Below are 24037 nucleotides of genomic sequence, written 5' to 3' on the forward strand. Positions count from 1 at the left end.
TCTCAGATGGGTCATTCCCTTCTTTTTCCATGTCCTTTAAATTGTTCCTTTTTCATTCCTTGTCCAACCTTTCCATCATCTTCCCTTTTCTCTCTGTTTTTCTACTTCTGTAATGTTTCCTTCTCATCCTTGTCTCTGTGCTTCATCATGTACTCTTTTATTCTGTGTCCTCTTCTCTATCTTGTACTTGAATTGCACCATGCTACATGAGCTCATGCCTTCCAAAATGCATGCCAAACATATGGGTCAGAAAGGGAAGTGGAGGTAAGCAGGACTGCTTGAGTGGGCACGTTATAACTCAGTCTTAGATCTTCCAGGAGAGTTTAGGCAGCTTCTCAGCTTTGACACTTAATCCCCATTGATTTTGAGTAAGATTTAGGGGCCTAAATACCTCTGAATCTCTGGTCCCAGGTCAACAACATCATCCATCCCTCATCGCAGTCCCTTAGCAAGATGCACCAAAGTGGTCTCACAAAACTTACGCTATTTATGACAGTGTATGTGTATGTGGCCACTTTTCCCTGTGCTCACATCACCTGCTTCTTAATTAAATTGCAGTTGTCCTGGTTGGTAGGGATGTACTTATGCCTGAAACCATGATAAAAAGCTGCTGGGGAAAGAGGCCAAGAAGGAAAAAAGTCAGAGCAATATGGAAACCTAGGCACTGTGGTGATGTAGTTTGTGCCAGTTTGTGGATTGCCCAACTTCACCAGACCTCAGGAGAATTAAGTTTCTATGCACGTTCTTCTCCCTTTTGCTCTCTCGAACTCTACAGCAAGGAGAACTGAAGGAAACTGTGAGTATGAAGGCACATTTTCCAGTCCCCTTTGTAGGAATGACCCACTTAACAGACGATACAATCAGGGTATTTACTCTTTTTTTTTTGCCGCTTCCAGTAAGGGATGTTCAAAAGCAAAATGCCCATTCATTGAGATGCCCAGTGTCCAAATTGGTCTGCACAAAGGAGCTAATCTTGTCCTCGTCAGTCCTATTTGTTCAGGTGCAAAGCTGGTGCTTGTGGTAGTTACCAATCTAAATACAGATGTGGGGGCCCAAAAAAAGAAGGAAAAAAGAGGGAAAGAAAGAAGGCCATTTCAGACAAGCCATAGTGAGCCCAAGCAAGTTTCAAGCAAATTAATTGTGGAACAACACAGTGTACGATCTTGGCCTCCTGAAATGGAACATATTCCTTATAAAATGAGCATGCTGTGCAGCTCTCTGACATTTCCAAGTGAAACAATAGGACCACTAGAATGGAAAGTCTGCAGGAACGGCAGACAAGGAAAGGAAGTTTAGGTTGAACAAAGGTTTAGTTCATTCTTACAGCCCCTAGAGGAAGAGCAGTGCTGTACAGAAGCTGTTAATGATGGGGCTGGATTGGACGGCCGAAACCTGTGCCAAGGTCTAAATGTGTTTTTACTCCAAGCTCCTCCCCAGCTGTCCAGATACCCTACAGAATTTGCAGGGAGTGTGAACCCCATGGGCTTCTTGGACCAGCAAAAGAATATATGGGTGGAGGGCAGTCCTGTCCCTGGTTTGCACGCCACCTCCTCGCTTGATAAATGCAATTCACTCGCATGAAACAGGTAATCATTAAGCTTTGTCTGACAAACTTGCAAGCTGACCTAAACTCTTGGGCTGTAGGAAGGAGCTGTGCCGTGCTAAGGGCTTGCTCAGGTAACTATGGCAACTCTGCTTCTCCGCTAGGCTTTGAACGAACTGTTCTTCAGTGAAAACAGCTTCAGCCTCCCATCACTGTTTAATAAATAATCCGCCAGCACAGGAGCGCTCGGGTCTGGGGAAGCTGTGCTTCCTTTCGCCTGCGAGCTGGGAAGCACAGAAGTACAACTCAGCAAAGACACAAGCAGGGTTTCCATGGCATGGTTTTGTTCCTTGGGCATATGAACAAACGTCTCACACACAGCCCCCGGGCTCGGCAGAGGGATAGGAGGATCAGGGACCTGCTCCTCACTGCTCCTTTCCCAGCAGGTAAATGCAGAATTGGAGCTCACAAACTGTGGCTGCTCATAGTGTCCCTGTTGTACTTGTAGTCGTTTCTAAGCTGTATGTCATCGCTTTAGATCTGCACGAGCAAAATGAGACGTTTCTTTGCATTAGGCAGTGAGGGAAAGGAAAAGGAGAGAAACCTTTCGAAACATGTCGTTCAGGGCTGGAAGGGTGAGATTCAGCCTGCGTAGTTCTGCGATATGTCAAAGTGCAACGGGGTCAGGGTATAACACTGCACAGTTCCTGAGTGGGAATGATGTTTACAGGCTTCTTTTTTTTAACAAGTTTGGATTCTGCCAGGGACATTACACGGGAACTTACAATTTGTTCTTCATAACTAAGAGCTGTTTTGAATAGTAGCCAGGCAGCGAGGGCCAGGTTCTTCTTTTAGGCTCTGATGCAGCAAGGACAGGCCTCAGGGTCCAATATGAGTTTTCTATTGCCTTCAGCCAGAGTTGGTTTAATTGGACATCTCACATGTGGGCCACCTTAGTCAATGGCAGAGAAGCCTGGGGCATCTCTGTTCCAGCACATCATGTGCATGGCTGTATGACCTCTCCTTCCCAAGGTAGAGTGGGCAAGATGATATGTTCAGAAGTGGTTTTAGATAAACACCTGTGAGGGTGCTGAGGCGCTGGCACAGGGTGCCCAGAGGAGCTGTGGCTGCCCCATCCCTGGCAGTGTTCAAGGCCAGGTTGGACACAGGCGCTTGGAGCAACCTGCTCTAGTGAAAGGTGTCCCTGCCCGTGGCAGGGCGTTGGAACTGGATAAGTTTTAAGGTCCCTTCCAACCCAAACCAGTCTGTGATAAATGGAAGAAAGTTTCTGGGGCCAGCACCTTCCATGGAGAGGACGCAGGTTTTACAGATACCCAACAAGATCTAAGGTACATTTCAGACCTAAGCAATTTAAAACCAGATTCATGGCCAGCAAGGAGAGCTCCTACCCCACCTGTGACCTCCTTTCCCTCCGTCCATGGGCATGCTCTCTGCAAAGCGAGCAAAGGCACTGAGGGCCACAGTGTGCCCTTTCTTCCTGCCCTGCCCTCTCGCTCTGTGAATCCCATCCAAGTTTGCCTGCCAATATCCACTGGGCTCTGCCAGCATAAACAGTGGCAGAGGGCCACAGGGGCTGCAATTCCACTTATGAGGAGAGGAACAATAAGAGATCAGTTTGGTCCAGAAAACATATGGAAGTGGCCAAAATGGAGGTGCGACCAAAGCAAAGAGAAGACCTACAAAAACGGTACCTGTAAGGCTTCCCTGAAACACTACAGAACCATGGTTAGATCACCTCTGCCTTCCCCAGCTCCACAGCTTGGGTGGAGGACAGCAGTTCAGACCCTTTGAACTTGGTCCCACATGGATGCAGGGTCCAGCTTCATCAAGGAGAGCCACCTGCCTCAGCATTGTCCATTGGGCATCAAGACAGTGAAGCCATTAGGAGCACCACGCAGGAATGGGAACTGGTCACCACCCTAGGGCAAGCCAGGGAGAATCCTTGGGGCAATGCCAGGATGAGTGGGATGGATGAAGAAATGGAAGGAAATGTGTTCCCTACTCAAACCACCAAATCAGGGAGGTTGTGAGTGCTCCATCCCTGGCAGTGTTCAAGGCCAGGTTGGATGAAGCCTTGTGTGGAATAGTTTAGTGTGAGGTGTCCCTGTCCATGGCAGGGGGGTTGGAACTAGATGATCTTGAGGTCCTTTACAACCCTAACTATTCTATGATTCTATGATTTGGAAGGTCTTCCATCCTGTCATGTCTCTGTTTTCTCAGGATCTACACAATCCTGAGCTGGATTAAAGCTTGGAGTCCTATAGATACTGTCTGGTTATTGTCTATGAGACTGCGACATGAATCATTAAAAGTAATTCTTGTCACTATCCAAATAGCTTAGTAATGTTAAGGGACTGTAACCCAATTTGGCCTTTTGTCATTCTGAGTGCTGCCATTACAAGGCTGCAGTTTTGTGGTTTGTGGAGGGCAAATTCCCCTCCAAACAAAGGCCAAGCCAGAGCCAGGGCTTCATGCACATCTCTGGGAGAGCAGGGTCTGGTGGCCATGCCCAAGTCTGCTCCAAGCCTCAAAACCACTTCGCTTTTGGGGGCACTTTGTCACTGGGGATGGCTGAATACCTTTCCTCAGAAGACTCGCCTGGAGTGAAGAAGTGGAGGTTTTTGGATAGGGCCTTCGGCAACATGGTGTAGTGTGAGGTGTCCCTGCCCATGGCAGGGGGGTGGAACTGGATGAGCTTAAGGTCCTTTCCAACCCAAACCATTCTATGATTCTACACTGCAGTCTCTCAACATTTGGGCAAGGTGTACCTCTGTAGGTGAGATAAAGTTTCCACTCCTGATAGAAAAAAGGAGTGCAAGGAAAGGGTTCAGAGCCTAAGAAACCTAATGCTCTGTCTTAATTAAAGGTAAACTTTTGCTTTGGGGTGGCTGTGGTTAGAGCAGCAGGCAGGGACCTGACAACACAGGCTCAACAGTAGGAAAAAAGGCTCTTTCTCTTCTTTTTTTGCCAGGCATTCACTTTGGCCTCGCTCTGCAATGGCTTTGGAGCTGCAGACACCTCCATGTAAATGTTCTTAATCAAGGAAAATAAAAAAGCCCACTGCGGGACATTTGTAATCCTTCTGATTTAGATGTTTTAATAATGTGCGAGTTTATCTTGGAAGATGGTGGCTGACCTGGAATTAAAAGTATGGCTCTGCCAACGTGAGACTAAGAACCCAGACAGAAGACTTGGATATAATAGCATAATATGTGTCTGTATATATACACACACATATAAAGACATATATATGCATGTGCTATATAAACACATCTTTAAATAATCATAAACTCCCTTTAAAAAATTATTTCAGCCCAAATTAAGGTATAGACAGCATCTGACTGGCTCAGACACCACAGCAGAGTGGTGCCCCATGATATATTCATTTCCTATTCTGGTGTGGTTAATTGGGTATTTCAATTTAATTACCACAGTCAATAGCACTTTCAGTTGAGTGTCTTAAGTGTTCATTTAATTTACTGTAGATTTAATAAGGCAGCGGTTGTATGTTAAAGCTGTTAACCATCTGGATGGGCTGCAAAGCCCATCTCTTCTCTAGGGTAGCTGGGGCCTGATCCAAGACACACTGATGTCTACAACAGTCTTTCTGTTGACTTCAGGAGCTCTAGACCCGGGCTCCTTGTGCAGCAGGGAGGTAGGCAAATGCCTCTGGCTGTGGGCTTCCCGGCTGGGCTGTGTGAGGGAGGGTGTTTTGAGGTACCATTTCTTTTCGGTAGGAAATTTCACAAAGCAGCAATGGCAGGAAGAGCAGCCCGGGGCTCAGGGCTCAGTGATGGTGAACTGTGAGATTGGTCCGTCTGGGTTAGGATTTTAAATGGAATTTCAAGAGCCTTCTCACAGCCTGGGTAAGGAGGCAATGGGCTGGGTCACACCTAGGGAAAGGCAAAATAAGCACACCAGTTTGACAAGCCTCATGCAACTGCGTGATCTATGTTACCCCTGTCACAAGGGATGGCAGAGCTGCTCATCCTTCTCCTGTGAGTCACTGGCTCATGCCATGGGTCAGGAAATGTGGAGGTCTGCAGGTTTTCAGATCACTAACGTACTGGGGAGCAAAAAGAGGTAAGCAGCAGATATCAGCATTGCCTCTCTTGATTTCAGAGGTTCTCTTAAACAGGAGCATGATTTGTTTAGGCAAAGGAGGATATAGCATAGGGCTGTGATTGTAGGGGCTGGACTTGATGGCCTGGGTCCTGTCCATCTTCCTGAACAGTCCTACTTGCTAAGGAGGCTTTAGTAAAATGGTAAAATACCACAGTATTGAATGTTTCAAAGATGCACTAGTGCCTAAAGATGCTGGAGTGGATTTCCAGGAACATCTGGGTCAGAAGCAGCCAAACATGATGTGTACCAATATCCTCCCCACACAGAGCACGTAGCCTTAGGTAGAAGAAAAGAAATGGGGAAAGAAGATGGGGTTTTAGACAGGGGATGAGTAGCCAGGTTCCACAGCTCTGCCATGGGACAAGCAGGAAGAGGGTGTTTTGGGGGATCCTAGAGTGGCCCATCAGTGCAGGCCATGGTGAGGCCATTGCTTAACTCTTCTTCCAGTCAACGACTGGGTTTAGCCAGCAACCCCCAGTCACATACTGGCAGTTACATGATGTTGCCCAAACCAGGTCCATAGCTGGCTGGCTGGCAAGCTGCATGCAACATGGGAGCCACAGGTTCTTTGGGGCTGCAGGCTCCCATGGCCCCCAGGCTTGAAGCCAGGCTGTGTTTAAAAGCAAGCAGCAGAAACATCGGCAGGAGCAGGACTCCAGCACATGAAATCAAATGGAGGGAAATTCTGCTGCTGCAGAAAGTAGGCAAAAGGCAACTGGAGATGAATAGGCTGCCTGACAGTTGGCAGACATGCAGACTGTCTGCCATAGATGGTAATATAGGCACTGCAACTATTATGGCATCTGAAGTCAAAAAAGCAATGAAAAGCTTTAACCTCTGCTTACCCAGCAAAACAAACAGTGGCTTCGGATGCAGTCAGTGGAGAGAAGCCTTTGCGATGCTTGTGACAGGCAAATGGTCTAGAAAGCTCTGGTGGGGATTATGGGCTGGGCTCATGCTTTACTTGTGCTAGTCACACAGCCAGCGTTAAAATTGTATCACTGCTGTTATTATAGCGATATTGCTATCACTACTGTTATTTTCTTAACCCATCAAGGGAGCCCGGACAGCCGCACTTTATTTCGTACGTGAATGCAAACGGCGTTTAGATTTTTGTGGAGATCAGGCACCAGACACATTCCTACATTCTTGTCCGATGTTCAATATTTTTCCATGAGTCAAGGAGAACAAGAATGGGCATATTGTGTAAATGCAAAACTCTGCCTTTTAAAACTGACACGATGGATTTCAGCCCTGCCTCTTTGTCTCTCTCCTCCAAGCAGGGGCTTTTCAGCCTGCCAGATTTTGTTACTTGCTATCCTTGCAAACAGAGGGAGGGAAGAGTCAGCCCTTGTTAATTCACTGTCCCAGTTACCTAGCAGTGCTGTATCCTTAAGGACTGCTGGGGTATTTTTGCTCTTCAGAGACGGTGAAGGGCTGTTGCTTTCCTGCCAGCTCCATTGTGTTCCCTTAGTAAAAGCCTGCAACACTACAGGCACTTTAAAAAGAAGCGAGGAGTCTGTTGCAACAGACATCCAACAAAAGTTCCTGCTGCAATCCACACTTCCAGTAAACGCTGGTTTGTAATCCAGATTTCAGGCTCCAGGGCTGGTTCTTAATAAAACACTGACACAGGTCAGTGTAGCTGCATCTGTTTATAGCAGTAGGAAATTTGGCTTGCTGTTGCATAGGGCTTCAGTACAGATGAGGACATATATGCAGGCAGATACCAGCATGTACGGGGTCCCTGGAATTTGGATTCTACTCAGGGAATGTGGGAAAGCACTTTCCCACCTCTGTTTTTTAAAGTATGTGTGAAAGGTCCCTGATTGATGACCTAAAGACTTAACTCATGGATGCCCACCAGAGCAACAGCTCCCCTGGAGACTGCTCAGATTTGGTCCATGTCCCAAGCAAGGCTTCACAGTCTGCCTTTCCAAAGGCTTCTCCTAAGCACAGACTGCCATAGATAGAAGTCTGTGTGTAAACAAAGTAAGACTTCTTTCCTAGACAGAGATCTCTTTGAATCTTTCTGGAGATTTTAGCAGTCTATAAAATATGTATTCCCACACCATAAATGAGAATAAATACGCATCTGCCAAAGCAAGTCTAGTCTAAGGAATAAGCAAGCGAAGTGTCACTGAAGTGCTTGGATAACCCTGAGGTTTTGGTTGGTCTTTCTGAGGTTGAAAAGTTGGTGAGTGCCCTCTGAGCATGTTTGACCCAGAGCTTCCTAGCTAAGGCTTATGAAAGAAAGGGGAGCATATGAAGGGTGAAAGGAACTAATTAGCACCAAGAGTAATGTGGTCATTTGGCCACTAGGAACTGGCCTGCTACCTCCAGAGTTTCATGGAGAGCAGTTTGCTGTGCAGCCCTTCAACTGTAATGATTTCCAGTCACCGTTAACTGGTGCTGTAAAGGTGAAAGTGTCACATTAGTCATCAAAATGGAAATCATTTTTTATCCAGTGTAGTATTTTCTAAAGTAGATTGGGATCCATATTTGGCACCTAAATAGATGTCTGCTTTTCAGAGGCGCTGAATATGCATCAGTGTCTTTTGGAATTTAGCTGGAAAACAGGACTCGTTATTAATGTGCTTGACAGTGTCTAAATGCATGAAGAGTGTTTTTCAGAAAAATAGATAAAGTCTTTGTCATGGAATCTTACAATCAGAGAGAAACAAAGTCCATCGAAGTACATTTAAAGACTTGGATATCTCAATGGACTTTAGATCAGTCTTAAGGAAAGCATCATTTAGCAACTCAGATTCATCTGGTGTGGAATCAGTTTGCTTGGTCAATCCTTTGATTGTTCATGTCATTTAAAAGCTACTGATCTAACACCTTCCCTGAAGGAATCTGTATAGAAACAGAGATTGACATTTCTCAAGTGCATTGTCATTGATGGCTTTCATCTCCTCCTCCTCATCATCATATATATAGTTGACTTGGAGACAAGTCAAATTCATACATTTCCTCCATTCACTCTATACTCAAAGTTTGCCAGTTACATACCAGATCTGTCATAGAAGTGAACAGCAAAACGATGAGGGGCAAGAAACACAAGTTGCTAACTAGGCATAAGGAAAAAAGGGGAACTAGAGCCTGGAGAGGCTGTGGAGTATTCATCCTTGGATGTGTCCAGCACTTGCCTGTAGAATGTCCTAAGCAATCTGATGTAACTTTGAAGGTAACTGCTTTCAGCAGGCCTAGACTGCATGATGTGTGGAGGTCCCTTCACAGCTATGTCATTTATGATCCTAAAGGAAATCTAAGGAACTCTCCACATCTTGTGATAGTTGTAGTGCCTGTGTCCAGTCTTGCAAGAGCATGTCCCCTTATCATGGTGTGTTGTGTCAGGAAGGACATGTTATTCCAGTCAGTCATTGCCAAGTAGGGAATTTTTCTCATTTTGAATTTTCAAAGCCAGTGAGCACAACTGGCTCTAGAAACAGGATCAAGACCGTTGTGGAGGAAAATAGGACTTTGAGAATGGCTGTTGTCTTTGAGGGACCTAGAACTGCTCATTTTTCAGTGCTGTTTCTATTTGCATGAATTCACGTAACAAGTGATTAGTGCACGTAGGAAGCATGGCATATAGGAAGCATGGATTGTAATGAATCCACTTCTGTCCCATTCACTGAAAACTGTCATAGTGGCCAAAAATACCTGAAAGGTTTGTGGTGACCCCTCGTGGTTTACCACCACCGCTGGTGGGGATGGGCTCCTGTCCAGAACTACCAGGAGCATCTTCAGTGATGAGTCTAGGATGAACAATCCCCTTGAAGAAAGCCGTAGTCAGGATAAAGGCATTCAGTACAAAGGCTTCTTGGAGACTGGATGGCTGAGAGACATGAACGTCTGCAGCAGGGAACTGTACTGACAGTTTCAGTCACTGTGCTCCAAGCCACCAATTACGGTGTGTGCTCAGCAGCAGGGTTTTGCCTCAGAGGGGCAGGACAAAGGAGCTGAAGTGCAGCAGTGTGCAAAACCTCATCACTGGGAGGTTTGCACGTCCCATCTTGGCGCTGTCTCCTTGAGGGTCTCCTCAGTCCAGCTGAGGGTGGTTGAGGGCACTGACACTGAACCTGCCTCCCACAGACAGGCCAAGGCATGGGCTCTCACATTTTTTCCTTCCGTCTTCTATGCCTTCCATGCACCAGATTTGGTCTTCACATACTCTTCCTACCTATCCAGTGACCAGTGTAACACTGTTCAATGTTATATTTTTGGTGCAGAATCACCAGCCCTTGGGACACAAGAACCCTATTGCCACGTAATCTCCTTTTACCAAAGAAAATCTTTTTACAAAAGCCAAGCTTTTGCTAGATGCTCTGTACTATCAAATATTCTCTTTGTTGATCAGAGAAAAAAAGAAAGCCAGAAAACTTATTTTCAATTTCTTCAGAGATGTCTCCACGTGTTTGACTTGTCTGCTTGTGCAAACATATTTTATTCATCCTCTCAACGCCTCTTGTCATTTTTCACATTCCTTTTAAGCATAACCTCATCAGCTTTTCAGTACCTGAATGGTTGGCTGGGTGGTTTTTAGCTTGTAGATGCCTTTTTCTTACCCCATACTGCTCCTGGTTCCTTCTAACCACGCTGACCTCCTGGAGCATTCCTTCCTGGGTGGGTGGTTGTTTCCAAGCCTTCCATTCACCCTCTCTGGTCATCTTCCTTGGTTTGGATTCTTTCAACCTTCTCATAAAAATACCAAGATGGTCCTCAAAGAAAGACCAGACAATGAAAAATCACTTGAATGGCAACATGTGTTAGTCCAAGACAAGGCATTCAGGGCTCCCAAAACCTTCTGATGCTCTTCCCTTGTCTCAGACTGATTTCCATGATTCATCCTTGTTCTGTCATTCTGTCTGTGTTTCCAGGCTAAAACTGAAACTCAGGAGTACAATTAGTAGCAGGCATTTAGATACTGTTCGAATGACTCCCATTTTTACAGTTCTCTTCCAGACTTCTAAATTGTTGGAAATACAGTAGGCTTGAAACACAGCCAGACACATGTCCTTTCTAAACCCTGCAGCATCTCATCAATAGCAAGGATAAATATATCAGGGGAAGATACACTATCACCTTGATAAGCCTGAAGAAACTACCTCTCCTCCCCCGACATCTTCCTCCCCTGCCCACTGACAACTGTAGCAGTCCCCATGAACTGGTTTGAACCTTGATGTTTAATATTTCATATCCACTTCTAAATCTTTTATTGTCACCTTCTGTAAGTCAGCATCTTCCCATCTGCAAACAAATGCGCAGTACCTCTTTAGATCCTTCTGAGGTCTGGATTGTCAGTAGTTCCTCAGACTGTATCCTCACTGGAAGAAAAAGTTCATCACTTCATTGGGATTGAATTTAGATTGGATATAAGGAAGAAATTCTTTCCTGTTAGGGTGGTGAGGCACTGGAATGGGTTACCCAGGGAGGTTGTGAGTGCTCCATCCCTGGCGGTGTTCAAGGCCAGGTTGGATGAAGCCTTGGGTGGGATGGTTTAGTGTGAGGTGTCCCTGCCCATGGCAGGGGGGTTGGAACTGGATGATCTTGAGGTCCTTTCCAACCCTAACTATTCTATGATTCTATGAATTTACTGCCATTCAAGGTTGCTAAATATCCTCCAGATCTGCAGTTATTCTGTCAGAGCCTTGTTACATAAACTTTCATAATTTTCTCTTTTATTTGTCCCTTCTATTGTCCTTTCTCTTCAAAGGAATATCTTCAAAGCTCTTAAATTGTTGCTGTTACTTGTCTCCAAACCCCTCTCATTTTGCCTGTTCTGCTCATATAGGTCAGACTCTTACTGGGGTGCACTTGCGCTGTTCTGACACTGCATGTTTAAGCTGAAGGTTTTGAAAATGGCTGTTAAGAACTGCTTTCACTTTATGTCCTTCTTCATGGAGGGAACATGCATGATGGGGAGAGGCAGGGGGAAGATACTAATACAGGTCAAACCCAGCTGTCAAGCAAGTGCAGCAACTTTGTTAGAGACGTTCTCTTACCACAGGCCTGGATTTGATGGTAAATATCACTTCTCCACTGAAGTTTTTGGCAGAGGATCAGGACTCCTGCCTCCTAACAAGAAGCCATTTTGCCAGTTGCTCATTAAGAGTCTTAGTTGATCCAGTGATGGAAGGCAGTTCTTACTGAGGCAGACCCTCTTTGTCCTGGCTGATAGTCTGATGCTGGAAGCATGACTGGGTATTGTGCTGGAGGGATCTTTTCCATCCAGTTGACAAGTGATGAGTGTATCTCCTGTGAACTGTAACGTACCCTGCAGAAGACCTCAAGGCCAAACAGTTGGCATGAGTGTCCTATGTGACACATTGATTTTCAGGAAGAGAGAAATAGTCTAAATATTTCCTTGTTTTCCAAGGCGGGGTGGATGGCTGCTGCCTTCCTCCACTGATTGAACCCTTGATACCGAGCGTCACATAGGAGATAGATAGATGCTTAGACAGGTAGTAAAAGTCCATGTATGGTCATGGATATATGCTCTAATGAAGCTACAAAGCCTTTGCACACCAGTTTGGAAGCGATGTTGGGCATAAACGAGGACGAGAATGCTCTCAACAGCCTTTCCTGAGATGAAATCTGCTATGCCATTGATCTCTAAAAGGCAAATCAAATAACAGCAGCCACATTTTCGAGGATTAGGAGCTTCCTGTGCAAGACAGTATGTGTTTTTAATACTTTAAGCTGACTTATGAAACTGGTAAACAATGTGGAGGGTGGTGTTGGATGACCTCTTTTACATGCCTGATCATCCTGTCAACATTTATAATGCATTTGATATTTCCTTCTCATCAGGATAGGATCAGTTAAGCAGCCGCATTTCCCAAAGCTCAGGTTGCATTATGCTTTGTTCCACATTTCATGGTAATAAACGTTGACATAAATTTCTGTAGGTTTCACATAAAGTGATGGTTAATTTATTCATGGTTGAAAAGGATCTTAAAAAAGGAAAGAAACAAAAGGAACAGAAAAGACTTCTCCAGAAGACAAATACACAGCTTGCAGGAGAAGAAATACAGATCTTTCATGCCTATTTGTTTTGCACACAGTAATGACTGCTACATTCTGATTAGCAATCTTGACCTAGTTAAAATGCTATTGTTTCTCTGTGTTCCTATTCTTCTCAAAGACTGTGGCTAGACATGATATTTTATAATCCATCAGATGTAAAATCTGCATAAAAAATATAATTATTGTGCTTCAGCAACTTGGACCGAAGCCCTGACGTTATATTTCTAGGCAGTACACTGTGAATAATACGGATGCATTTTTAGGTTGGTATGTTCAGTTGGCAAGATATGTGATTTTTCCATAAACGAAGGTGAATTGTGAGATTTCTAACATACTGATTACTATTCCAGCCTTGTTCACAGCTAATGAGAATTAAGTGGATACTTGTCAGCCAAGGAACATTCTTATTTGTTACTAAGAATTCAGTTTTAGTGCCACTTACTACAGTAAACAGGGACAAAACCTTGTGTTACCTCTCAGTCAGCATTGTTCTTGACAGTGGTGCTTATGCTTAAGGATCAAGCAGAGCTAGGACCTGGTCCAAGAAGCCTGAGTATCTTCCCAAAGAGCTTATAATCAGAAAGAGAGGGATGGGTGGTGGGAAGGTTTGGGACGTGTAGAACAAAAATCTCATGGCAGCAAACCCTGTTCCTTGTGGTTGGAGTGGTCTGAGGAACTGATTAGCCAAATGGGAGAGGAGTGAGGCCAAGGTGGGAGGGTGCTGTCTCAGGCTTACTGACAGTGTGGGGCTGAAGGCACCTGCATCTCCTCCTCCTCGCTGCTCAGAGCAAGAGGTTAGTCCCCTTCCTGCAGACACGGAGCAGGAAGAACCTGAAGTGTGAAACAGCATCTACTACTCTTGCACAGCTCTTTGCAACCATGGTAGGATCACTTTGACCCAGCCACGGTGCTGTGCTGTGAGGACACACCAGCTCAGCGGTGTGCGGGGCCTCCGCTCTGTCACTCACTCCTGCATGAAGAATTAATGCCATTTCCCAGATCAGCATCATCCAGCAGATTGGACTTCCTGAGCTTGGAGTGCTAAAGTCTCTCTGAAGGCAACTGTCACGCTCATATTCTCAGCCATGTCGGGCAGAAGCTGCAAATGATGATAAAAGATTAAAAATGAATACCCTTTTACTGTGCAGAGAAAGTGCAGAGCAGAGGGGCTGGGGAGAGGTGCTCAGAAGAGGACCATGCTACAGAGATCTTCAGGAGAGGTATCAAGGTGAACCTGCATGTGGGCAAGAGTAGGAAAAGCCAGAGACACCAGATTTCAGGAGATATATAGAAACAGCAGTAACAGGAGTCCTTCTGCCTATTCCAAAAGAGCGTGTCTATAGTCAGAAATGGTCCATAAGAGTGCATGTGTAATCATGGCATTAGGATCTGTTATGGCCCTGGAGGTGGCAGCTCAGGGCAGTGGCTCCTCCTTATCCTTGTGTCAGCCCCAAGTGCCTTGGTGGCTCCAAAGCTGACGGTGGTGTGAGTTGCAAGGGGTAAGAAAACGAGGAGGTGCCTCGTCCTCCTGCAGGCTGGAGAGGTTTAGATTGGATATTAGTAAAAAGTTCTTCACTGAAAGGGTTGTCAAGCATTGGAACAGGCTCCCAAGGGAAGTGGGTGAGTTGCCATCCCTGGAGGTATTTAAAAGATGAGTAGATGCAGTGCTTAGGAACATGATTTAGTGGTGGGCTTGACTGTGTTACGTTAAAGGTTGGACTTGATGATCTTAAAGGTCTTTTCTAACCTAAATGATTCTCTGATTCTCAGCTCTGCTCACAGGCTGGCAGCAAACACTGTGTACCACTATTTCAACAATGAGAGCTGCTGTCATTCAGGATCAGGCCCTAAGTCCCAGGGGTGGCTCACTGGGCCCAGCCCTGGGATGCAAAGGTGCTTTCACAGCATAAATAGAAGTAGTGTTCAGCATGTTTCCTCCTTTGGAATGAATTCTTTCTCTTTTTTTTGGCCACTTCCATTGTTTGAATATTTTCTGTATTTTTCATGTAATTCCTTTACTCCTTCCCCTCCCCAGATACATGAAGGATTGTGTTTACAGTGCAGCTATAGATACAGTCAGCACATACTGTGAGAAAGTCTAGGAAGTACAAAAGGGACCTTTTAAAGTGGGTTTGTCTGCTGCTTCTATATTAAAAGCCTAAAATCCAAAGCTGCTCTTTTAACATCAGAAATATTACTCCACATGAGCTGCTAACACTGCCGTGCTGCTTGCTTCACAAAGTGTGATCATCGCTTGGAGTTTAAGTTAACAGCACATTATGAGTTTTGTCGCTGTTGTTCCACCACACAAGCTAAGAAAGCTGCAAACCTTAGTAGGAAAATAAAAGAGATGGGAGAACAAAGGTGATAGAGCTTCTTTTTGCGTCTTCAGCTAGTGACGATTAGTGGAGACTTAAAACTATCACACTCTGATGTTTTCTATGTTGTTTACTTGGAGCATTTCGGTGTTTTGGTCCAGTCTTAAGTGTCTGGCTATAAACATGCTGAGATGACAGTCAGATGGTGCTGCTTGTACAATGGCTTGCACTGGGAAATGAGTATTTTTGGATCTGCAGGCACTATGGAGGTACTTGGGCAAGTCAGAGGGACAGGCTGTCTTTTGCTTTCCCATGAGCTGTGAAAATCAAGCCTGCTGCACGCTTAACCTACAACTTACGTCAAGCACTCTGCTCCTACTACACATCGTTAAATGAAGCAAAAGCAAATTCAAAAGGAAGTCCAAGTGAAGAGGCTGCATGAAGCACACAAAGCATAAGACTTTCAGTGAAAGTGAAGCCAGAAAGTCCTTATCATTTCCTGCTGCCACGGCCAAATTCTTTTCTTGGCCATGATGTACAGTCCCTGTGGAAAGGAATACAAGGCGATGGGTAATGTCAGAACCGGATCAAAGACGTGATAAAAATATTGTTAAATATGGATATTTTGGAGAAAACAATCTGTAACATTTCTCACTGAGAAATCGCTTTTGCACCAAAGAAGTTTTTGTTTCTTCTGAAAAAAAGTTTTGAGCCTGAAAAAAAAATCAATATTCAGCAAAATCCACTAATTTTACATTTAGTACGAAATGACAACCAAAAGAAAGGTGGTTTGCTTGGGTTTTGTGTTTTGTTTTTAAGAGGAATTATTTGATACCAGATTTCAATGAGCCCTGGTTATTAGCTCAGTGGAACTCATGCTGATTCAGCCTGGTGTCAGGGAGCATTAAAGAAGCTGCCACTCTTAAATCCCTTTAAAGACTCAGAATAAGTTTTAAATAGGAACTAATTGCCCCTCTGTGCAGGACGGGGTGCACCCCGGGCTGTTCAGACCAAGTCATCTCTAGAGTTTTGCCCTCTGCTGTTAACGTCCTGCTCAGCATCAGGCTCATCAGGTCTTACAATAACACAGACTGCCAGGAAGCGCGTGTCCTCTTTGATGGTTCATGCAGTGCTGCCCACCTACCTGTGGGATGGAGCTTTGCATGGAGTGCTTCCTCCTCTCCTGCTTACTGTCATGTCACTCATTTCCCATCACAGAGCCTTTCAGTATTACGCGGTTCAAGCAGTTTGAGATGTGTAATCACCAGCCTGTTTGATCTGAGGAATGTGCCTCTGTCTCAGAGGAACTTTGGTTTTATGTTTACTGACACAAATCAATCCTCCTTACAAACTGGAAGAGATGGAGCTTGAAATCTGGCAAGGTCTGGTTTTACGCTCTGAAGAGACTGTGCTTTGCTTGGGGGAAAAGGGCTTGAGTACTGACTTGCAATCAGGAGTTAAAAAAAGTGATGGCTAGAAAACTGCAGAGGTTTGAGTAATCGAACCTTGCTCCCTCCCTTCTGAAAACAGATGAAACAGCAAGACAGAGGGACTTGTGATGGACACTGCTCATCTTGCTGAACAAACACACAGAATCGTAGAATCATAGAAGAGTTTGGGTTGGAAGGGACCTTCAAAGCACATCTAGTCCAGCCCCCATGCAACGAGCAGAGACATCTTCATCTAGATCAGATTGCCAAGAACCACATCCAGCCTGATCTTAAATATTGCATAACTGGTAACAGCTCAGTACAAGCTGGGGGAGGGAGCTTCATCCCTGCGGGCTGCTCACATCCTTCCCATGTCCTTGCCCTCCACATCCCAAACCGGTGGGGGATGTGAAAGCAGAACCTCTCCAGCAGACTCAGCGAAGTCCCCTGAGAGTCTCTTTCACCTTTGCAGCCTTATTTCTGCTTTAAACTGGGGACATCTATTGACCAAGGTGTTGTCAGCATTCAAAGGGCAGTGTTTGCAGGGTTTTGGAGAGGTGTGATAAGCCAGCACTCCTTACTTCTTTAGCAATGCATCGTGCCCTTTTTGGTGGCACAGTAGCAGAACAGATGCTATGAAACCAGGAGTCCTCCAGCCCATGTCGAGGGAGGGAGCGCTTGGTTAAGGGATGTGTCTGGAGATGGTGGTGCTCTCTCTGGCTCTGCTGCTGACTTGTGCGTGTCACCAGGCAAACCACTTCACAGCTCGTATCTGCTAGCAGCTAGTTCAGCTGAAGATGAAAAGCAACTACTAAGCACGGCACAGTGTAATACCCGTGTTTGTGATTGTATCAGAAAGCCTGGTGCAGGTGCTCTGAAAGCATGAAAGCATTTTAAACAGTTCCCTCTGCTTCAAAATGTCAAACAAAAGCAAAATTAACTCAGAAATGCATATTAACCATATAAAGCATATATGCACGCAGAGGATACATTATTCATTACCTGTTCAGCCTTCCTGTCAGCGGCACATCTGAAAGCAAAATGCGCTGCCAAGTCATGTATTCTGATGACCTGGGGACTTCCCCATTTCCCAGGAAGATGAATTTGGGGGCATGAGAATGATTTCTAATAAACACTGGCAGCAAAGATGATGGTAAAAGGGAGTGCAGCTTCTGTGGGTTTTTTTGCAAAGGAAAGTACAGTGACTCATGTGTCAGAAGGAACACGATAACCAAAGACGGTCCATGCTCTTTGCAAGTGACCACCCAAATCTCTTCCCCTGGGGCACACCTAATGACAATTAGTTGCTCTTGAAGGCACAAGGTCTGTGGACTTGTACAACTAGGCACCAACATGTCTGTCCTTACGAAATGAAAGCATCAATCTGTGATTCAAAAGCTATCCTGGAAACTTGAGATATGAGATGAGATTTTCAGTGTTGGAGAGAGAAATTACAAGCTTTATTTTTAAGGGCTAAACTCAGTGACCTACTGATGCAATGGAAGCATAAGTGGGTACAGAGGAAATATGTATTTGTTAGTTGAGCTCATTGCAAACAGCTCACTGGTATTCACACCAGAATAAAAGTATTCACACTTGGAGTTTTCTGGGAAGAGCCCAGAAAGATAAGCCTGAAGTCGAGGGCAATAGAGGCCACAGCAGAGTATGAGGTACCCATGAACTTCTGTACACAAAACAGCATGGTACAGATAATGTGATGGGAAGATCTCATAAGTCATCCTTGCTCACTTGACTGGAAAATTAGAGTTCTCAGCGTTCCCTCTGCCCATCACCAACCACCTCCCAAGGTATCGCAGTTTGCACTGGTGCCATTTTCCCACTGGCACACAGGTGATGTCAGATGCCGTGTCCTGCTGCCTCTGAGGCTGGTGCGCCCCTGCCCGGGTGCACAAAGGCAGGAGATGGGCTGTGTTTCCCTGCAGTTCCCTGACATTGCTCACGGCTGAAACAGCGATGGCGTGTGTACCAACTGGGCGAGGGCTGCGTGTGCGTTCACTGCTTGGTACGCACACCTCTAACGTGCTGTAGATAAAGATGTGACTGCTGTGTTTGTTTAAAAGCAGTCTATTCTTTTGTGAGCCATGTTCAGAGCATCTCCACTCGTGTCTACACCTTGCTTGAGGGCATATGCACCAAACCGTTCAGCTCATGGGACTACATCTTCATTATGTGTGTGGGGAGTGTGAATTTGTGTGTTCAACCGTGGCGGATCAGTGTGGATCGGGTGGACCAGAGCTGGGAGCCTCTTTTCCTTCGGTAGGTCCACAGGGCCTGTGAGCAGATGAAAGTAGCTCTGTAAGTGTTCAAGGAAAAGGAAATAGAGTTACAGTTCTCAGAGCAGTGTTGCATGGACTGTGTGCTTTATAGCAGATGTTTCAAGACATAAACAATTAGGGCTTAATGTATTAATATACGTCTCTGAAAAATAATCCAGCAGTATATCATGGGCCAGACCCTTGGCTGACATAGCCTGATATGGTTCCAGTGGCTTCATTGTCAGTTTTCAACATTCTGACATTTAACATCTTTAATTGTATACATCTCTGGCCAGTACAGAGCTATGTCAGATGGGGATGCCTGGATCTTGTGTGTGCCATTAAAATGTGTCCTAGGACCTTCGGACTCAACAGCAGTCCAAAATGGTCTTTTGGATCGTCAGAGTGCAATTCTGCAGCACTGGGTAGGCACAAGTGCGGATTTCATGAGTGCATTAATCTCTGCTGTCTAAAAATACTTTAGATCTATCTGACACAGTTACACGGGAGCAAATCTAGGGCAGATATGCCCTAGGCTTTGCCAGCTACAGCTCTGGCCACCTCCCTGCATGCACTCCCATGGGGAAAACAGGGTCTGTGATCAACAGGAGGCAGAAGTGCTCGAAAAATGCTGGTGTCTACAAGGACGGGGTGGTGGTGGCAGGGAGATGTCTCACAACATATTTTCCTACAGTTCTGCATAGTTTCATTGACTGAGAAAGCCCAGAATAGCTTTGTGTACTATGCAGTGCTTACTTTCCTGTTGTCTTCTAGCAAACAGACTAGAGATTGTTTCTTCAGTGTCATCTGATTTTATTTTCTCTGCTTCTTTCAGCTCCAAGGCTCCTTGAAGAGAAAGTTGGTGGTAAATCTGTCACCTGTCAACAAGAGGCCCAATGGTGCTTCAGAGAGCTCCTTCCTTGACATTAAAAGGATAAGAGTGGGTGATAATGTCTCAGTGGGACAAGGTGGACAACATGTTAACAATTGCCAAAGCCAGTCAATGTCAGGAACTATGTCTGTGGGGCAAGGATCACAAAGAAAAGCTAACAACCTAGCAAACAATACACATGTGAGTGGGAATGGCATGTTTAATATGACTTTGAAAGAGGTAAAGAAAGAACCAGGAGAAACGATGTCCTGCAGCAAACACTTAGATGGACAGACATCCCATGAGAACATGTTCCCTAACAGATATGGGGAAGACTCATGGGAACAAATGATGGATCTGGAGCTTCAGGAGCTATTTAATGAACTGACTAACATATCAGTGCCACCAATGAGTGATCTTGAGCTAGAGAATATGATAAATGCCACCATAAAACAAGACGAGCCGTTCAACATTGACCTTGGGCAGCAGAACCAGAGGGCCCCTGTGAGATCTCTGCAGATGGATAAGATGGTGATAAAAAGTGAATATGCACCAGGCATGAATCAGGCTCCTGTGGGCTCCCCGCAGATGAGGCCTTCTTCTACAGGCCCAGCCTTCACTATGGCCACCACTGCCATGTCCACCTCTTCACCCATCCCTTCGGTGCCTCAGAGTCAAACACAGGTATCGCAGGTTTCTTCTGCATCCAATCGGCCCCTGCCTAACTGGCAGGAGGTCTCTCATGCACAGCAGCTCAAACAGATTGCAGCCAACCGGCAGCAACATGCCTTGATTCAGCAGCAACAGCAGCAGCAGCAGCAGAACCAGACAGCCAACTGGTCCACTCTGTCTCCATCAGGACCTTCCCCTGGACCCTTCATGCAAGAGAAAATCCCCAGTCCTTCTTTTCGCCAGCAGCAGTTCAGCCCACAAAGCTCAGCAATGCTTGGGGTACCAGTGAATGGAAACCAGTCGAAAGGGATGAACAACTATGTTTATAAACCAACCACTCCCCAGAGCAATCCCATGGACATAATCATGCAACAGAAGCCTCAGGACCTCAACAGGAACTTTATTAACAGCGCTCAGCCACCACTAGAGCAGCATCATGGCAACACAAAGCCTTTGTTTCACTTTAACTCAGAGCAAACAAACCAGCAGATGCCTTCGGTTTTGGGTTCCCAAAACAAGCCTGCCCTTCTGCACTATACGCAGCAGGCACAGGGTTCAGCCCCTGTGCAACAGCCACAGCAACAGCAGCAACAACAGCCACAGCAGCAACCTGCTCAACCTCTCCCGAACCAGTCTCTTCAAAGGCCACCTAACGTACCCCTAGCACTGCAGCAAAAAATGATGCTTCAGAAAATGCAGCAAAGCCAGCAAATCTCAGGTTTGCAGTATCCAGTCTCTCAGCAGCACAGACAGGTAAGGCAAATTCCCTCTTATCTGTTAGAAAATCATTCTGGTCTGAGTGGTCAAAAGGCTTTTGCAGCCTGGCCTCATTCCTCCAGGCTGTATGGCTGGCAGATAATGGCCATCTCAGCACATATTTCCACAGAGTTGGTGATGGCACGTTTGGCACCTATTCAGGTACATTATGGATGCACATTTATGCGTAGTTCAAGAAAGATAAGTTCATAACACTTTTTTCTGTGTGCAATGGAGTGTGTCATTACTATATATACTATGTAGATACTTGTCAGAAAGGTGAGATAGTAGGGCAGATGCAAGCTTATTTTGGACCTCTGTCTAAGTATTCTAGCGTACAAGAATTTAGGTTCTTTTGAATAGCAACATTTTTATTAATTGCTGTAATATCTTAGATGATGTATTTTACAGCATTAGTTTATGGGCCATCATTTTCTTCAGGGAGGCAGGGTTAGGAAATTCTGCTTTTAGATATCTTTTGACTGACATGACAAAAATACTGTTTGCACATTTGTTATCTGTTTGGCAGAGAAAAACTAGGACTTATCTGTGAGCTTTATAAACACCCATCACACTTCTGGGAATATTCTGTGGGTAAAATATGTGCCTAGATACGAAGGTGAAGGTTGCCACAGATATGACTGCAATTATATACCACATGGCCAGCTCCCACTGTGTTATCATGAAACAGTGCTCTGACAAAATCAGTCGTTATAGCTCAGTAGTGCTCTGACAAAATCACTGTGCGCCAGGACCCCAAGTTTCAGACCTGCCAATCGAAGTTTGAATTTGCAGCCTCACTCTACCACAGAGACTGTAAACCAGGTGCAAACCAAGTAAGACATATTTGACTGTGGGACGTTTAAGCCACTCTGAGGAATTTTGGTGGACTTGAGCTGAGCACATTTAAAGGTGTGGAATGGCAATATAGGTGTGGAAAACTTTCGTGGACATGAAAAACAGCCCTAAGAACCTACTAAAAGTGAAATCCTAAGTCTTCCATAAAGTTCCAGAGAAGCAGTGTTGTGAATGAATCATTCAGAACTGGAGTTTCTTCACCAAACTGGGTGAACAGTCTGATGTTTTTAAGAGAAGTAGATATAGTTGTGTGCATGGACACCTTCCTCGTTTTATCTCTCTTAAATTCAAGGCTAACTAACCATGAATTTCCCCAGCAGAAAATCCCTTAGCAAGAGGTGCCAGGTGAAACCTATGGGCAGCTTTGGGTGGGGAGATGTTGCTTGGTTGAAAGATGTTGGAGAATGAGCGTTGGCAGGAAGCAAGCACAGCTTTGCTGTTTTACGGGAGGTCTCTGCTGGCCGTTCCTCTCCTTCTTAGGCTACTCTGTGTTTTCTTCTTAGGCACATTTCCCCGTACTCTTAATAGACTGGCAGGCGGATGAATTGTAACAGTTCTTTCATTCAGCCATGATGAAGCTTCCAGCAATCTGTCGGCACAGGGGAGACAGGCAGGACTTCTGCAAACACTACTATTAGTCTGACAAAAATATGCAAGGTCACATTCTGGAAAGGAATAAAAGCACTGAGAGCAATTCCACTTCAGGCAGTGATAACTCTTTGCTCTGCATCCTTTTGGGCAGCTGCTCAGGGAGTCGAGCCAACAAGATGGTACTTGGCCGTAGTAGTGCATGCAAGGTTTATCATGAGTGTAGTGGGATCTCTCACCTGTGCAGTCACAAGATCTTTTGGCATAGGAAATTTGTTCTAAATGAACATTGCAGAGTGTGAAACTTTAGATATTTCGCCAAGGAAGGAGTTTTGCCTATTGTCACTGACTTCTGCAAGTAGTTTTCCAAAGTTCCCCGTCATCTAACCACTTTCCACAGCTGTGTCTGCAGGACATGGCTATCTGACCCACAGCACAGCTGAGAAGCATAGAAGCTTTGTAGACACAGATTATGGAGCTTTTGCAGCAAAAATTGCTTGTTTTTCTGCGATCTAGAAGGGATAACTCAATTTTTTTAGACATCCTGAGCAGTTGTGTCAAAGTTCTGCTGCAGTTTAGAAAATGAGGTAGTTCTCTCTCGGTGCAGTATTCTGTAGCTGCTGGAACAATACTTAGAAATGCAATTGGTCCATCAATGGCAGAGTTTTGGAAAGGTTTGAACTTACCTGCTCACCTGGTAGTATTTATGGACTCCTTTAGCACCTGCCTGCACAGTGTCAACAGCCCATCAACCCCTTGGTCAGCACCTGCTTGCCCCTTAAACCCAGTCTGAATGCTAAATCAGAGTGGGAGGAGACAGTGCTAGTATTATTTTCCAATGAAGACAACAAAAGCCAGAACAACCTCACAGGTCAACACTCACTGATTTTAGCAATGGGGACATCGCCTCTTTTAGACTACACAGTTTTCTTTCCTGGAGGTTCATCTCCTACCTCTAAGGATTCCTACACATCATTAACAGTAATGCATGATTAATTACCAGCATTTACTAATTAACTCCATGCTTAATATTTATTTTACTCGTGCCCTATTTCTTCATGATGAAGCAAGGTTTGATTCTACTTTGTGTAATTCAGCTCATCCTCAGAGCATTGTGATTTTCAAATGTAAGGACCCTCCAAATTGGCTGGAAGGCTTTGTTGCTGGAACTGTGAGTGCACATTCATATAGGGCTGCTGTGACATCGCCATCAGATAACACTGACTGGAATGTTACAAATTCGCATTTTTACCTGAACCAGCTCACACTCTCTATTTTTACCCTAAAGATCCCCAAAAACCGTTTGAACTTGGCTTTATCAGCCCAAGCTGGCTAACTGGAAATGTAAAGCTTATAATTCCTCTGCTTGTCACATTCACTTTGTGTCAAATCAGAGCAAACTTGTAGTGGGATTTGGTAATTAGATGTCTTTTCCCTCCAGGGAAGAGTCATAAAAATGCTGGAAATCGTCTTGGTTTCCTGGAAGATTGATCTGAATAAAGGGTTTGTTTGCATCTTTGCTTTATTCTCCATTGTTGTGGGAG

At 45.1% G+C, this 24037-nt stretch overlaps 1 protein-coding gene across 5 annotated transcripts in view; it reads left to right on the forward strand.

The window, feature by feature from the left end:
• Nucleotides 1-24037, forward strand: part of MAML2 (mastermind like transcriptional coactivator 2) — a 215954-nt gene that overhangs the window by 128326 nt on the left and 63591 nt on the right. For all 5 annotated transcript variants that reach the window (XM_065678720.1, XM_065678723.1, XM_065678719.1 and 2 more), the window contains exon 3: nucleotides 19584-21044. In XM_065678720.1, coding sequence (XP_065534792.1) covers nucleotides 19584-21044 — 1461 coding nt within the window. The remainder of the gene's footprint in view (nucleotides 1-19583; nucleotides 21045-24037) is intronic.

The sequence above is a fragment of the Lathamus discolor genome, chromosome 4 (assembly GCF_037157495.1).
Source record: "Lathamus discolor isolate bLatDis1 chromosome 4, bLatDis1.hap1, whole genome shotgun sequence".
Lineage (NCBI taxonomy): Eukaryota > Metazoa > Chordata > Aves > Psittaciformes > Psittacidae > Lathamus > Lathamus discolor.